The sequence below is a fragment of the Carettochelys insculpta genome, chromosome 1 (genome assembly GCF_033958435.1).
Source record: "Carettochelys insculpta isolate YL-2023 chromosome 1, ASM3395843v1, whole genome shotgun sequence".
Taxonomy (NCBI): Eukaryota; Metazoa; Chordata; order Testudines; family Carettochelyidae; genus Carettochelys; species Carettochelys insculpta.
The window spans coordinates 234,977,149-234,994,626 of NC_134137.1; the positions used below are offsets into that span (position 1 = coordinate 234,977,149).

General features: G+C 48.9%; 1 protein-coding gene across 1 annotated transcript in view; it reads left to right on the top strand.

Annotated features, from left to right (window-relative positions):
- Nucleotides 1-17,478, top strand: part of LOC142013990 (scavenger receptor cysteine-rich domain-containing protein DMBT1-like) — a 98,013-nt gene that overhangs the window by 3,971 nt on the left and 76,564 nt on the right. The window contains exons 2-3 of the mRNA XM_074996020.1: nucleotides 13,149-13,463; nucleotides 13,706-14,011. Of these exons, the coding sequence (XP_074852121.1) occupies nucleotides 13,149-13,463; nucleotides 13,706-14,011 (621 nt within the window). The remainder of the gene's footprint in view (nucleotides 1-13,148; nucleotides 13,464-13,705; nucleotides 14,012-17,478) is intronic.

A 17,478-nucleotide genomic window follows, 5' to 3' on the forward strand; every position in this document is an offset into this window, starting at 1 on the left:
CAGCCCTGTGGGACATACAGGGACAGCCCTATTCCCTGTAGGCTTCAGTGGGAGATGGCAGCCAAATTTTCCCAGAGCAACCTCACTCCCACGCACTGACAGACTTTATGGAGATGGTGGTATCTTGCTGGCTTCAGCTCCAGCAACAGGGACAGGTGATGGGGCCATTTGGAATAAGGGAAACTCCGGGAGTTGGCACCTTTCATCAGGTTCTCACGGGACAGGTAGAAACATCCAAATCACCAGAGTGAGGAGAACACGGCAGAGCTGCAGCACTGAGAGCCCCAGTGTGAGCCCTGCAATAGGAGACGGTGGTGCCATGAGACAGCTCTGGGCATGTCCCAGTCTCTTGGTTGTGGGCACAGATCCCTGCTGCCAGACACAGACTCTGCTATGATAACGCTGGGAACAGGGGTCCCTGCTCGCTCTGACCCTGCTCTGTATCTCTCTCTTTGCAGGTGCTGAAGAGCTGAGGCTGGTGGATGGAGGCAGCCCCTGTGCCGGGAGAGTGGAGGTTAAACACCAGGAGCAGTGGGGGACAGTGTGTGATGACAGATGGGACAAGACAGATGCTGAAGTTGTTTGTAAGCAGCTGGGATGTGGAGCTGCTCTCAGTGCCCACGAGAGAGCTCATTTTGGACCAGGATCTGGATCAATTTGGCTGGATGAAATTGCCTGTCGTGGTACTGAGTCTGCTCTCTGGGACTGCGGGAAGAGTAATTGGGGTGAAAGTGACTGTTCTCATGCAGAGGATGCTGGAGTGACGTGTTCAGGTAAGAATCAGCCACCTTAGTCCTAGCAGGCAAATCCCCTGAGACCAAAGGGCCTGAACCCCCAGGGTGCTCTGTGCCTATGACCCTCATGAGAAATGAACAAAGCCAGGGCACGTCCTGTGGCTGTTAATACTGAGCTGTTACTTTTATGTCACTGGGCACTGAGGATCCCCTGGTGTGACTGTGACGTGTTCCCATTTTCACGTTCACTGTTCACTCTTTCCTTTGCCTTTGAACACTTTAGTGTTACTTTCAGAGTGTGAGTCCGGCATGGGAGGGTCGTGGCCCAGCTGTGATACCCGTGGCAAGGGGCGGGGCTCATTTGGGAGGGACCTGTGACCTAGCCAGGAGCTGCCGTCTGTGCGGGGCTCAAGCTTGCTTATGATTTGGTTGATTGTTCAGGCACTAGTGGTGCTGGTGTGTCTGCACCACAGGCCCTGTGACCGTAGTTGGTAGCTGATAATTTGGCAGAAAATACTGGGGTATAGTGGGATCATTATCAGGGAAGAAATTAAGGAAAACTGTCGCCTGCGTGCAAATAATGTGACCATTCCCCTCTAACCGCTGACTTCTGGGATTTCGAATATTGCCAGCACGAATTGAGTGCCAAACTTGCATTGACTTTCATTGAGCCAGTTACTCCGCTGTGCCCATAGGCCAGATTTTAAAAGATATGTCATTGTCTAAAACTGCAGCGAGCTGTCCTGAGGGAGTCTTACATGTGCCTGCGGTTAAACTCAAGAAGTTTTGGAAAATCCCACTGGACACCTGTCTGCATTTCCAGGCACCTAAATGGCCCTTGAAAAGGTTCTGAGTCACTTTTGAAATGGTGCATAAACTCCAACATCAATGAGGTGCTTTGGAAAATCCAACCCTGAGAGTAAAATCCAGGCCCAGACCCTGGGCCAGAGTCACTGGAGAAATGAATGGAGATTGGGGCATTTATTGAGAACTTTTCCCACTTTCACAGGGTGACCAGGGACTGGGAGGAACCTCCCAGGATGGCCAGAATTAGCATGAGGCCAGAGCACGTCCCAGGCTGTTTTGTGCAAACCAACAGTGGAAAATTAAAAATCTCTCGTGCCTGGCAGATTCGGCACAGAGGCTGTCACATTATGGCGCCGTTTGTTGTGACTCAGTAGTTAACGCTCCAGCTCCAGGCCAATTATCAGTTTTATGTTAAACTCTTATCTTTTTAACACTCCACAACACGAATACACTCTGGTGAAATAGCACTGAGAAGAGTAGAATATTTTCCTGTCATTCCAACAGTTTAAGCAGTTCCCCGGCAACGGGAGCTCCAGGCTGTGTTTCTTCTTATCCCTTTGCTGGTTTGAGCATTGAAGGGAAAAACGTAAAATTCTCCTGAGGGCAGCAGGTACCGTGGAGGGGGGTTTCTGCACCTGCTGAGAATTTAAAGATAAATAAAAAAGGAAGGAGGGAAAAATTAGTAAAAAGGCTCTTCATTACCAGGCCTTTGAAACTTTAAAGATTTTGAACTATATTGGCCCTTGCAGATGTAAATTCCCTAACTTGGTGTAAGCAGGGAGTGGGCTTGTTTCTGTAGCGCACTTTGCTGCCTTATGTACTTTCCTAGGGAAATGGGCCAGTGAAAGCATCTGAGTCCTCTCTTGCACCCAGAAGCCGGCCTGACCTCGAGGGCTCCCCTCCCACTCTCCTGAGGGACCCAATCTTTGCACCTGGTAAGGTGTGGGGGGGTTGCCCCCATCCTCATTGCTGTCCCTCATCATTGTATACAGTCAGGGCTGTTCCTGCTGATGTGCAAAACATGCAGCTGAGTGGGGCACCATTGAATCTGGGGAGCTAAATTGCTCTAAATTTCATGGTGCCCTTCAGCTGGGTGCTGCATATGGGTTCTGGTGGCTTCCAGCCTCATCCCCCAGCCAGCTCCCGTCCTACAGGCGCTGTATCATCTCAGGCACTCAGCTCCAACCCCCAGCTGGGACCCCGTGGGCAGTGCCCATCCCCCGCTCACCATGTCTGGGAGAGCAGAAGGAGCGCGGCAGCCCCCGTGGGTGCCCTGGGTACAGTCCAAAGCAAACACAATGGTTTAAAGAGCAGCTATTTTAGAAACGAGGTTGGTTACAGGAAACACACAGCCCCACTCCCTGGGCACAGGGGCACCCAAACAGCCATCACAGGAATGGAAGGGAGGCTGCCAGTCCGTCCCTCACACGTCCCAGGCCGTGGCTGTGCTGCAGGGATGCTGCGGGTCAGACACTTGCTCTGGTGGCAGCCACTGGCACCCACCCTCATGCTCGAGGTGGCAGGGCCCATCTCCCCAGCCTTCTTAGGGGTTACAATCCCCCTCCAAGTCTGGCCTGAGAGGCCTCTTTGCAGATGGTATCTCTGCACTGGGCTTGTGCTGAAGGCCCCCGTCACTCACCCCAGCAGCTCCCTGCACCCAGCTCCAGGCTGCTCCAGCCTCAGAACTGCTGGTGCTCCTGCTCTCAGCTGCCAGAACCTTCCCCCCACCTTCCCTACCATGGTGGGAGTGGACAGGCCGGTCAGCCTGCTCCACTCCACCCCACCACACTCTGCCAGCCCACTGGGCTCCACTTCTCCCCAGCCAGGGCCCTCAGTTTCAAGCTGCGGTGGTGAAGCTGATGTCAGTGCTCTGGGAGTGGGTGTGGCTGGGCAGGGCTGGGCAGAGCAGGCTGCTGGGAGGGTTTGGATCCCACCAGTGCAGAGAGTGGAGGAGAGGGGCCAACCCCTGCTGCTGCCCCACACCAGGGTGTTCCCCAAAGTAACCTCCCAGGCCCGGCCACACTGGGACCCATCTCCAGGATGGCTGAGGGGCTGCCGTGAGACCTCACAGAGCTCAGGGTCTGAGGCGGCCACCCAGAATCGTCCTCCATATAGGTCGGCTCTGCCCATGGGGTGGTGGTGGCAGGACATTGCGATCCTGGAGGCTGGTGTGTGGTGGGGAGAGAAAGTGGGACAGGGAGGAAGATGTGAAGAGGGTGGCTGGCTGGGTAAAGAGCCTGGGGCTGGGGCTGGCAGACTGGGTTAGCTAGACAGGGGAACTAGAACAGTGAGTTGGGGGACAGACAGTGTGACTTGATGAGCAAGGAGAGGGGGAGCTGGGGAACGGCTTAGTGAGAAATCAGGGCCTGGGAACCAGTGGGAGGAACTGGGGTGCGTGAGGAGAGACAGACCAATTCCGTAATCAGGTGTGGGGAAAGTCTAAGACCTACTGGGCAAAGAAATGAGAACAAGCCCCCAGTGTGGGGTGTGGAAGGCTGAGAGCAGAGTTACCCGAACACATGTGGCAGCTGGGGTGTGAATCTCCCCTGCACTGTCGTGCCGAGCACCACGAGTCCATGTGCCCTGTGCTGCTGCTCACAAACAGTTCTCTAGTGCACTGTGACGTGCTCCCGTTTCAAAGCACCAGGGACATGTTAGTGCGCAGCAGCTGGGTCCACATGAACCTCTGGGCTGTGTCTGCGCAGCAAAGTTACCTTGAAATAACAGCAGTTATTCTGAAATAACTTTGGTAGTGTCCAAATAATGCACATGCTGTTTGTACCCGCTACGGTGCTATTTCTAAATAAGCCACAACGGCCTCCAGTGGCACAATTGCAAAATATCCCCATGGACCTGGAAATGCCATTTTGACTTAGTTGGGGTTTTTCAAAACACATTTGTGTGTGTGGTTGTGTCAGTTCAAAATAAGATATTGTAAAATAGCTATTTTGAAATGTCTTCTTTCGGAAGAGTGCTGCCACGTAGACGTAGCCTTGGTGTGCAGCAAGAGAGTGTGGGGTAAACTTACACCCTAACAAGTGTTCATGGAGAGAAGCCCTGAGGTTGGATGAGACTTCCAGGGAGGGACAGTGGGGCTGGGGCAGACAGGACAAACCAAGGCAGTAGTGGATTGAGAAACAGATCAGCTGAGGACCCCAGAGGGGCAGGGCAGCAGAGGGAAAGGGGGAAAACAGAGACTTGGCTGGAGAAGCCAGAGGTGAAGGCTAGGACTTCCTGGGCAATGAGACTGGGGAGGAGACTGGAACTGGGTAGAGAAGGACAATGGGACTGGGACACGAAGAGGGATGGGGAAGAGACAGGACAGGGACAGGACGGAGGGGACTGGGTGGATGGTGTTGGGTTTCAGAGAACAGGAGAAGGTCAGTCACCACCAGCTCGTGCATCTCTCCAGAGCCTGGAATGGAACCTGCACCCGGAGATTTGCTGTCAGCAAATATTTGCCAAATGCTCCAGTACAATCTTGTCAAGTATCAGAGGGGTAGCCGTGTTAGTCTGGATCTGTAGCAGCAACGAAGTGTCCTGTGGCACCTTATAGACTAACAGAAAAGTTTAGAGCATGAGCTTTCGTGAGTTAACTCACTTGTTCAGATGCTGGTCCTGGAAATCTGCAAGGCCAGGTATAAATAGGCCAGAGCAAGGCTGGGGATAACGAGGCTAGCTCAGTCAGGAAGGCTGAGTTGTATTGTCATCAGTAGATCTGGAGGTGTGAACTCCACGAGAGGGGAAGCTGCTTTTGTATTTAGCCAGCCATTCACAGTCTTTGTTTAATCCTGAGCTGAGGGTATTGAATTTGCAGATGAATTGTAGCTCAGCAATTTCTCTTTGGAGTCTGGTCTTGAAATTTCTTTGCTGCAGGATAGCTACTTTTAAATCTGCTACTGTGTGTCCTGGGAGATTGAAGTGCTCTCCTATGGGTTTTTGTATATTGCCATTTCTGATGTCTGATTTGTGTGCATTTATTCTTTTACGTAGAGACTGTCCAGTTTGTCCGATGTATATGGCAGAGGGGCATTGCTGGCACATGATGGCATAAATTACATTGGTAGATGTGCAGCTGAATGAACCCACGATGGTGTGGCTGATCCGGTTAGGTCCTGTAATGATGTTGCTGGTGTGTATATGTGGGCAGAGCTGGCAACGAGGTTTGTTGCATGGATGGGTCCCTGAGATAGAGTGACTGTGGTGCATTGTATAGTTGCTTGTTAGGATTTGTTTTAGGTTGGCAGGTTGTCTGTGAGCAATGATAGGCCTGCCTCCCAAGGCCTGTGAAAGTGTGGGATCATTGTCCAGGATGGGTTGTAGATCCTTGATGATGCGCTGTAGAGGTTTTAGCTGAGGACTGTCGGTGATGGCTAGTGGTGTTCTGTTGGTTTCTCTCTTGGGCTTGCCCTGTAGCAGGAGGCTTCGTGGCACACGTCTGGCTCTGTTGATTTGTTTTCTCACTTCCTCAGGTGGGTATTGCAGTCTCAAGAATGCTTGGTGCAGATCCTGTAGGTGTTTGTCTCTGTCGGAGGGGTTGGAACAAATGCGGTTATATCTAAGTGCTTGGCTGTAAACGGTGGATCGTGTGGTGTGTCTGGGATGGAAGCTGGAGGCATGAAGGTAGGTGTAGCAGTCAGTGGGTTTATGGTACAGGGTGGTACTGATGTGTCCATTGTGTATAAGCACGGTAGTGTCAAGGAAGTGGATCTCCTGTGTAGATTGGTCCAGGCTGAGCTTGATGTTGGGGTGGAAGTTGTTGAAGTCCCGGTGGAATTCCTCCAGAGTCTCCTTCCCATGGGTCCAGATGATGAAGATGTCGTCAATGTAGCGTAAATAGAGCCGGGATGTTAGTGGACTAGAGTTGAGGAAGCGTTGTTCTAGGTCAGCCATGAAAATATTGGCATATTGAGGGGCCATGCGGGTACCCATAGCTGTGCCGCTGATTTGAAGGTATATATTGTCACCGAATCTGAAATAGTTGTGTGTGAGTATAAAGTTGCAGAGCTCAGCCGCCACATGTGCTGTAGCATCATCAGGGATACTGTTCCGGACAGCATTTATTCCATCTTTGTGTGGGATGTTGGTATGCAGAGCCTCTACATCCATGGTTGCTAGGATAGTGTTTTCTGGTAGGTCACCAACGTATTGCAGTCTTCTCAGGAAGTCAGTGGAGCCTGGGACAAGAATGAGAAGCTTGAGGAGCAGAGACTGGAACTGGGTAGATCAGGAGAATGCAGCTGGCAGAGTTCAAGGGATGGGGAAGAGGAAGGATGGGCAGGGACAGGTTGCACAGAGCAGAAGGGTGAGGGGATGTGACAGGAGGGAAGAAGGGTCTGTGATCACTCAGGCACAGCCCTTCCCAGAGTCTGGAATGGGACTCTGTACCCATGAGTTCTGCCGAATCCTCCAACAAAACCTCCTCATCCCCATCTCCTGTTATTCCGACCTCCTTTGGAAATCCGAGGGCACCGTGCACAAAACATTCCTGGTGGGAACAGCACAGCTGCAAATCTCAGCAGGAGGAAATAAGGAAATGGCAGAATTCAAATGATCTTTGCAACTTCATTGAGGCCCATCATATAGGTGCATTGAGATACGCACTTTCATTGCATGAGAGCTTGTAACTGTCTCCTGCCTCTTTCAGTGCACTAGACAGACAATGCTCTGACTCAGGACTGTGGCGTCTCTTGTCTGCAAAGTCTTTGCCTTGTTTGTTGCAGAAACTTTACTGTGTGCTCCAAAATATGTTAGTTTATAAGGTGCCACAGAAATTCTTGTTGTTTTTGAAGACACAGACTAGCTCAGCTACACGTCTGATACTTTCCAGTGTGCTGTATGTGAGGCAGGGGGCTGCAGACACAGGATGGAGGTCTCTTGTTAAAGCAGGTGAATGCTGCCCTGGGGAAAACTGATTCTATCCCTGCCTCTGCCACAGAGTTCCTCCGTCATACCTGGCAAGTCACTGAGGCCAAAAATTTCACAGCTGGTCACTAATGACGTGTTCCTCCTTTGATGGGTGGCCATTGAGACTGTGAGTGTCTGATCTGCAGAAGAGCTGAGCACTCTGTGCTGTACACTGAGGTCCGTGGGAGGCGTGCTGCACAAGCCTCAGTACGCGGGAAAAGCAGGATGTGGGTCTCTCAAACTGGGCTCCCAGAATCAGTGGAGTTGGATAGTTTTGGCCACAGTGTCCCCAGGCTGGTTTCCCCTTGTGTAAAATGGAGATGACACTTCCCTTCCTCCCAGGGGTGTTGGCTGCGTAGGTTTTCTCTTGGTGTGTTGCCCAGCTCTGTGCAAGAGGCCACAGTCAAACTGTCCAAAAAAACTGTAGATTCGGGTCATTGGCGAGGGCTGGGTTTGTTGCTGACAAAGTACAGAACGAGATCCCTGGATCAGTGTCTGTAATTTCACCTGCACATCAGCACACTTTACGATGGCCACTCCCCCTGAGACCAAAAAAAAGACTCCTTTTATCCTCTGATATTAACTAGTTGTGTACCGCCTGTCTCATGTGGTTCATTACCACCCTTTCCCTGGTGTATGTTGTGTTGATCAGAACATCTCCGTCCATCACCCCATCACTCTGACCTATCTTTAGGAGGGCTTCAGTGTGTTCTTGTTTAATCACTGGTGTGAGTGTGTTAACTGAGGTTTTCCGGTACTCACAATTATAAAAATTAAACAATAGAAGGCCAAGTGAAATGTAATAAATATTTTGTTTTTTTTCGACATTGTTAATATTGATTTCAATTATAACACATAATTCAAAGCATACAGCACTCAATCTTATTAATTTTATTAGAAATATTTGCATTGACAGTAAGAAAGCATATTTTTCAATTTGCCTCCGACCACAAGTACTGAAGTGTAAGCTCTTTATTGCAAAGGCACAACATACGTATGGAGGTTTTTTGTTTGCTAAACAGCACTCAAAAACAAAAGAATGTAAATCTTTAGAATCTGCAAGTCCACTCAGTCCTATTTCCTGTTCAGCCAGTCACTCAGGGGGCATCTACGCTTTCACTCCTCTTTTGAAAGAGCCATGCACATGAGGGAAATTGACAATGCATATGATTTGCATATTTGACACCTCATTTGCATATTCTTATTTCGAAAGAGCTTCTTTTGAAAGAAGAAAACCAGTATAGATGCTGCTCTTATGAAAGTAAACCCCATCTTCGAAAGAATCCTGCTTTCCCAAATCTGATAACCACAGGAATGTTTCAACCTCTCCGGATTACTGTGCCCTTTTCAAGAATCAGAGTTATTTTACACACCACTAAGTTTCACCTCACATAAAAACAACACCTACAAAACACATGCAGTCTGTTCACAGGATCCTCTGTATTTGGCCCTCTTGTCAGGACTGAGGGGAACAGAGCTGTCCCTTCCCAGAGGGCATTCAGTAACTGAGCTGAATAGGCCATTTTCCTCCTTCCCACTCTGCCCCCAGTGGGGATTCCTTCCTGTGGCATCAGATTTGGGCTGACAGGTACTTAACTCTTTATCCCACCCCACCTGCTGGGCTTCTCCTCTAAGTACTTTCTTGCAGGACAAATCAGGGCGCTCTGTCCCAGGGAGACCAACTTCCCCTTTTGCCTCCAGGCACCGCAGGGTGGAAGGGACGTGAACTGAATTCAGCAGGGGAGAGAACCAGACTGGAGTGAATGACTGGAGTGCACTGGGACAAGGGGCAAGTCTGTCACCACTTGTGGGGCGCAAAGTTTGGGGCAACCCCACTCCTGAGTACCCCACAGCTGGGACCCAGGTTAACCCCCCACACACAAGCCCTGCCACCTCCATCTTGTCCCTGCTCCACTATTGCCCCAGCCGTGTTCCTGCTCTGCCCCTCCCCTTCCCATCTCCTCCCCTGAGTAATGGAGCTGGGGGATCACTAGGGGCTGGCGAGGGGCAGCATCAGGGGTTTGCCCCCCACCAAGTCACTGCACTGGTGGGAGCTGCAGAGGTAGCTCAGTCTGTTCCACTTCCCCCCACCACGCTCTCCCAGTCCACTGGGCTCCACTTCTCCACACTAGGGCCTCACTTCCTGCTGCTGCAGTGAAGCCGAGGGCAGGGGGCTGGGAGAGGGCAGGGAAGGGCAGAGCAGAGCAGGCTGCTGGGACACTCCAGATCCCACCACTGCAGAGACTGCGTGAGAGGGGCCAGAGGGCGGGAAGGGCAGAGCAGAGCAGGCTGCAACCACACCAGGCTGCTCCCCCAGGTAATCCTCTGGGCCACACTGTGACTTAGCTACACTCCAGGATGGTTGAGGGGCTGCCCTGGGGCCCCCAAGCAGGGTCTGGTGCAGCCACTCTGCATCATCCGAGATGTATGGGACGGCTCTGTGCATGGGGAGGTGATGGTGGGACATTCTGACAATGCAGACTGGTGTGTGATGGGGAGAGAAAGTGGGACAGGGAGAAAGAGGGGGAGAGGGCAACTGGCTGGATAAAGCACCTGGGGCTGCCTGACTGGATTAGCGAGATGAGGGAAATAGAACAGCGAGTTGAGGGGCAGAGACTGTGACTTGTTGAGCAAGGAGATGGGGGGCTGGGGCTGCTTGGAACTCCCAACAAGTGGGAACAACTGGGGGTGGGTGAGGAGAGACAGACTAAATCAGGAGCCAATGTACTGCGAGAATATAAGACCTAATGGACAGAGAAACCAGAGCCACCCAGTCCTACTTCCTGTTCAGCCAATCGCTCAGATGAAGAAGTTTGTGTACATTTGCAACAGCTAATGCTGCCCACTGCTTGTTTCCAATGTCACCTGAAAGTGGAAACAGACATTCTCCTGGCACACTTGTGACTGGCATTGCATGGTATGTACTTGACAGATACGCTAAATATTACGTCTGTCCATTAACACACGTCAATGCCTGCAATTAATACAGGACAGATTTAAGGGGATAAAAAAATTAACACGTTATTCATGTTATTTGCAGGTGTTAACTGTTAATTGACAGCCCTAGAAAAATGCATTAGGGGTCTCACAGTATCAAGGCAAGAGTGAGAGAAACACAGTAGCCCCATGTCTGGGAACGGCGTGGGGTGCAAACCCTGCCAGCACAAGCAGCCATGGGAAACCCTGGCCAGGATGTGGGGGACACAAGCAGCCCTTGGGTGGGAGTTGTATAGGGTGCTTAGCCCCACCAGCAGCCCCATCCCTTGGAACCTGGGTTCGGAGGTGGGGAAGTCCCAGAAGCCCTGTGTCTAGGAGTCCTGCCAGCAGTAATGGGAACGCCAGCTGGGTGCATCCCTAGAGCTGCAGGGACACCAGCCATGGGCGGCCACGCAGCTGAGATGGCCACCACACAGACTCAAGTCAGGGTGGGGAACTCTGCAGCCCCTTGATCAATAGTGCGATTAATGGTGATTCAGTTTTTTCAATCGTGCAGTTTAGCCCAACTAACCAAATAAAGAAAGAAGTGTGTGTACATGCCCAGGAGGTAACGCTGCCCACGTTGGCTACATCTCCATTCCGGAGTTCTTTCCAAATATGTCCTTCCGGAAGATCTCTTCTGAAAGAACTTTTTTCAAAGAGCGCGTCCACACACACAGAAGCTGATCAGAACAGTGATCTGCCCTTTCGAAAGTGAGCGACCTCACAGGCCCCGCTCTTTGGAACGAATGGGCCAGGGATCAAAAGATCAGGGCCTGTGAAGCGTCTACACATGATTTCTTATGAAAGAAGCTTTCGAAAGATGGCGCAATTCCTGAACCAGGAGTGGAGGAACTCTTTCCAAAGGAGCCATTGAATTTTGAAAGAAAACTTTTGTGTGTAGACACTCCACTGGATATTTTCAAAGCACTCACTAATACAGACACGGACTGCTTGTTTCCAGTGTCCCCTGATATTGAAAATGGACAGTCTCATGCGCTTTTCTGGCTGGCATTGCATGGTATTACCTGGTAGTCATATGCCCTTTGTGCTTCAGCCACTGTTCCACTGTCTGAGTGAGTGACTGAAGAAGAAGTAGAAGAGAGGGTGAGGCAGGGTCTGCAGGGAAGGGGACTAAATGTCTGTCTCCAGAAGCAGGGTGCAAGGGAGAAGGTGAGTCAGCCGAGATATTGAGGGAAATGCTGAGCTTTAGGTAAGACCTCGGCCTGCAGGCTGTCAGGTGCTTTGTCCGTGCTCTTGGCAATTGCTCTGATCCTGTGAATAAAAAAGGAACAAAAAACAAAACTGTCCTGAGTCTGGTACAATTGGATATTTTCCTAAAGGACTTGGATATTGATTGGAGAATGTGCTCGCACAGCTTGTGGATTATGTTGAGGTGAGGGGGGTTCACAAGCTCTCTGGAAGGCAGGATTAAAGTTCAAAATAATCTTGATAAATAAAGACAAGTGCAAAGCACAAGACAGGAGAGAAACATCAACTATAAATTAAAAAAACCTGACTCCGCAGCAGTAGTGCAGAAAATGGTGGGGGTTACAGTGAATCACAGTCTGAAAAGCCGTGCTGCTGCTGTGAATAAGGGAACTGTCACTCTGGGTTTGACTAACAAGACTGTCATATGAGACAATGAAGAGGAAATTGTCGTACTCTGCTATGCACTGCTGAGGCCTCAGCTGGAGTGCTGGGTTCAGTTTTTCGCATCACTGTTTAAGAAAATTGAGGACAAATTGGAGAGTTTCCAGAGGAGAGCAGAAAACAGAGTAAAAGTTGTCAGAAACTTTATCCATGAGGAAATATCGAACAAATTGGACATTTTTAGTAGAGAGAATAAAAAGACTGAGGGGACCCGATAACAGTCTTCAAAAATGTGAAAGATTGTTTGCCAGTTGTTGTGCAGGGTAGCACTGGACATAACTGACTTACACTGAGGTCGTGGAGTCTCCATCCCTAGAGGTGTTTAAGTCCCGGCTTGAGAAAGTCCTGGCTGAGATGATTTAGTGGGGTTGATCCCACTTTAGGCTGGGGCTGGACTCGATGACCTCCTGAGGTCCCTTCCAGGCGAAGGATTCTATGATTCTATGATTTCACCGAGGGAGATTCAGATTCAACGTTAGGAAAAGCTGTCTAACAATAGGGCTAATTAAATATTAGAATATTATAGTATTGTTATGTAGGGAGGCTGTGTAATTCCCATCATTGGTGACTTTGCACAATAAATGAAACAAACATATAATCAGTAACAGAGAGTTAGCTGTGTAAGTCTCTATTCTAACAAACATAAGAATAGATAACGTGTTCTCCCCCCAAAGTCAAAGTATTCATCATTCATTTCTTCCTTCTGTGTGTTCTTATTCACAATTTTACCATCTGCATTTCTAATGTAGCTACACCATCGTTGGGGGGTGGGATCTGTTTCTTTGCACTTTACATACTTAAAATCTCGTTGTTCATAGCTCTGTCAGCCATGGGTTTTATACTGATGTCTTTAGCGCCTCTTACGAGTTTTCTTTATTTTGGAACTCCTCACGTATACTGATTTCCTCTAATGTCCTTTATTCTCATTCTTATATAATGCCATTTTAATTGTATTGCTGCCTTCCCTTGACCACAAAACCAAAATGAGTTTTCGGACAAAGTTTCATGAGACTCAGGCATCCCAGCTCCCAAAGCCCCCTGGATAACTTCCAGCCTCTGTTGACTTTTTAGGACACATTAAGCCTCGGCTGGTCGGAGGGGAAGGTGCCTGCTCAGGGCGTGTGGAGGTCATACATGGAAACACGTGGGCCACAGTCTGTGACGCACACTTTGATCTCCATGCTGCAAACGTGATCTGTAATGAACTACAGTGTGGAGTCGCTGCATCTCTCCCAGGAGGCGCTCACTTTGGGGAAGGACAAGGGCAGATCTGGACTGAAAGATTCCAGTGTGTGGGAAATGAGTCTCTCCTCTTTTCCTGTCCCAGGATCCCACCCGAGAATCAGACGTGCTCACATGCAAAAGATGCTGGCGCCATATGCTCACGTAAGAATTCAGCACCTGTCTTTACAATCCCAATTATCTGCATACAAGTTGAAGGTGAAGCAATGTACTGATATCCCTGTGTAGGGAGCAGGGTGGGTTGGGCTGGATCAAAACCTCAAAGAGGCCAATTTAATGAGAAAAGGATCAAATGGCTCTAACTTTCCTTTCTTAAAATATTTCCCATGAAATAGCTCCAAGGTTCCGTCTCTAATCCCCTTCTCCCTTTTTTCCTGGGCTCACAGGCTTCAGGCTGGTGAACGGCAGCACAGAGTGCTCAGGGAGGGTGGAGCTCCAGGTCCTTGGTGACTGGGGAACCCTGTGTGACTCACGCTGGGATTTAGCAGATGCCAACGTTCTCTGTCATCAGCTCGACTGCGGATTTGCTGTATCAGCCCCAGGAGGAGGGTATTTTGGGAAGGGAACAGGCTCTGTTTGGAAGGACACGTTTCATTGCAATGGAAATGAGCCTCATCTCTGGCGATGCCCTGTCACTGCCCTGGGGCCCTCTCAGTGCTCACACGACAATGATGCCAGTGTGGTTTGCTCAGGTAAGTGCAGGAGAAATGCAGGATTCATGACACCTGCCCCTAAGTGTGTGGCACAGTCCCCAGAGCAGGGAACCCTGGGGCACAACACAGGGAGAGGGAGCTCGATTCTAAATCATGTGTAATAATTAGTGTATTGCATGTGCAGTAATGGAAAATGTGTTAAAATCAAAGTAAAGTAAAGAGCATTTTCAGAAAAGAATATCTGTGACAAGGGAAAGTTTGGCTTGACCTGTAAAAACATAGATTTGTAGAGTTGGAAGAGACCTTAGGAGGTCACCAAGACAACCTCCCTGCTAAAAGCAGGACCAATCCTCACTAAATCATCCCAGTCAGGGCTTTGTCAAGCTGGGACTTTAAATCCTCTCGGAATGGAAATCCCACCACCTCCCTCGGTAACACATTCTAGAACATATGAAGTAGAATGAAGTAGGTTTTTTTGTAATACCCAACCTAGATCTCCCCCACTGCAACTTGAGATCACTGCTTCTCCTTCTCTCATCTGTCACCACTCAGAACAGCTTCACTCCGTCCTCTTTAGAGCCCCGCTTCAGGAAGCTCAAGGCTTCTATCAAGCCCCCATTCACTCTTCTAAAGCCAAGGTATATCACATCTGCCGCCTCCTCCCTATCTATAGAGCCAGTTTTCTCACTGTCGAAGGAATCAGGTTGGTCAGGCATGTCTTGCCCCTGGTGAATCAATGCTGAATGTTCCTGATCATTTTCCTCTCTCCCAAGTGTTTTAACGTGGATTCTTTGAGAATCCCCTCCATGATTTTTCTGGGAACTGAGATAGGGCTGATTGGTCTCAGGTTCCCTGGTTCTCCTTCTTCCTTTTTTTAACGATGGGCACCACATTTTCCTTTTTCCAATTGTCTGGGATCTTCCCCAGTCACCAAAGTTTTCAAAGATATAAAACAATGGGTCTGGAATCATATCAGTCACCTCCCTCAGCACCCTCCTATGCATTTGATCTGGCCCATGGATGTGTGTGTCCAGCTTTTCTAAATAGTTCTTAACTGTTCTTTCTCCATGGAGGGCAACCCACCCCCCAATGTACTCCCCAGTGCAGCAGTCTGGGAGCTGACCTTGCCTGTGAGGACGGGGTAAAAAAGCACTGAGTGGAAAGTGATGCTCTTGGAGGTTAATAAGACTTTCTGCAACAAAGTTGGGGTCCTCATCTGGAAGTGACAGAGGAGAGATCAGGATGGGGGGTCGGAAACAGGATGACTCGGAGCCGCAAATTCAATGCAGCTTTGGAAAAAAATAAAACAAATGTGCTGTGGGATGGTGTCAGGCAAGGCAATTCCAGTAAAGGTGAAGTGCTAATGCCATCGCACAAGGCACTGCTAAGAGCTCATCTGAAATCCTTCCACCGCTCTGGTCACCCATCTTCAGGAAAGATGAATTTAAACTGGAACCAGTGGAGAGCAGAGCTCCGGGGGTGAGGAGGGGAATAAAGTGCCTGTCTTAGGAGCCGAGAAGGAAGAAAGCTGACAAAGGATATCAGCAACCCTGTCCTTACGCAGGGCAGCAGAACATGGGCAGCACTCGGTCCTTCTTGTTTCATAAGTGTGACCAATTCACTGTCGCCCTCCACCTCCAATGGCAATTTGTGAGAGGCTGGGCTAAAAGTGATTCCCAGCATGGAGGCTGCGTAACACTCTCTATTATAAGACGTTCTTGGTATCTTAGTGAGAACCTCTTGTGCCTTCATTGATTGCAGCAGCCTTTACAGTCTGGGAAGGAGTGAGTGGTGGCACTGAAATTCCTTCCAGTCTGGGCTGAATTATAAACCGCGGAAAATCATGTTTCCCTTTTCTCAGGTGAATTCCTGAGGGTATTTTAGATAACACAGAACAGAGAAAGTAACAATTCATTTCCCTTTGCTTTTTAAAAACTTTTATATCATCTTTCTAGTTGGAAAAAATATCGTTTCCCTGTTTTCTTACTCTTCTTTTTCAAAAGGTTTAAGAATAAAAAAGATGCAAAAAATATAAATGGGGAAGAAGGAGAGAGAGCCTGTAAAACTCAAAATGCAACAGAAAATGACTTTTTTTCAATTTTCTGGAATTTCAAATGAGTCAACAGATTAGTTAGAATGTAAACAAAAATTTCTCATTCAGTTTCACATGCCGGTATCTCATGTGTATTTAAAAAGTGAATTATTGCATTTAAAATACTTCACAGGGTTTTGGGTTTTTAATCTGCTCTAATATTCACCTTATGTTAAAACATTAAACAGTGTTATTTAGTTTACTTAGTCACAGCCAAATGCACAAGAATTAAGAAACCCTGGAGCTAAGGTTGCTCATGCAACGTTAATTCATCTTCCTTCTTCACTTGTGCATATACACTGCCAGAGCATGTACACATCCTAATATTCCCCTCCATGCTAGCAGCTCCTCGGTCCTTCACTGCTCTGGGAGGATGGTGCTCAGGGGATGAAGGAGCTGCTGAATATTTCTTTTTGTGCTGATCATTCCACATGTGACCCAGGGCTTTAATTACTCGAGGTACCACACAGACACTGCACTGCATACAGAATTATTAATTTGCTTATGGGCTTTTCTATGGTGCTCATTACCATAGTACTGGGCTGCACCACCAACAGCAATGATTTTGTTTTCATAACACCCCAGATGACAGCAGATAGTGATGATGCCCATTTCAAAATCACCTTAGACACTTAGAAACCCAAGAAGAATGCTTCTAAAGTGCCCAAGTGACTGAGGGACTTGAGTCCCATTTACTTCAATAGCAGAAGAGATAAGGAGCCCTCCTGCAGGCTGAGTCATTTCTGAAAATGGCACTTGGGCATCTCCATCATTTAACTCTTTTGAAAATTTTACACAGACTCATTAAAACCAAAGTTCCAAACTTGTAACTTCTTTGGGGTGATCTGGCACCTGCCTGAAACGCTCAGGACCTGATTTTTCAGAAGGCTCAACAGTTCTCATTTATTTTATTTGTTCAAGGGACTGTCCAGCCATTACTAACCCCTCTCAAAACTCCAGGGAAGTAGGTGGGTAGCAATTATTATTAGGTCCATTTTACACATTGTGAAAGAGAGAGACAAAAGTAAAGTGAGATGCCTAAGTTCCCCACAGCCCTCGAGACCCAGCACTTCCAGCGATTCATCAGCAGAGCTGGGATAAAACTTACTGTTTTGACTGGCAGCCCTGCGCTCATCCCCCCATCACGCAGGGTGACGACAAATTCTCTCAACATTCACATCTTGTCTTCACTCTAGCGAGAGCTGGGAGCATTCAGTGCCTCTGCAAATCACACCCCATGAAGTCTAGTTTAAGACACCACATATAGATATGATATACGGTGATCACCAATGAATTCTGCAGCCGAGGCAGGGTTGGAGTCGAGTGCTAACGACTGGAGGATGGTCACCTCTCCCAACAATATCGTCCTGGTGCTTTCTTCTTCCCTGCTGGTCTCTTGTGACTTTCCAGTTTC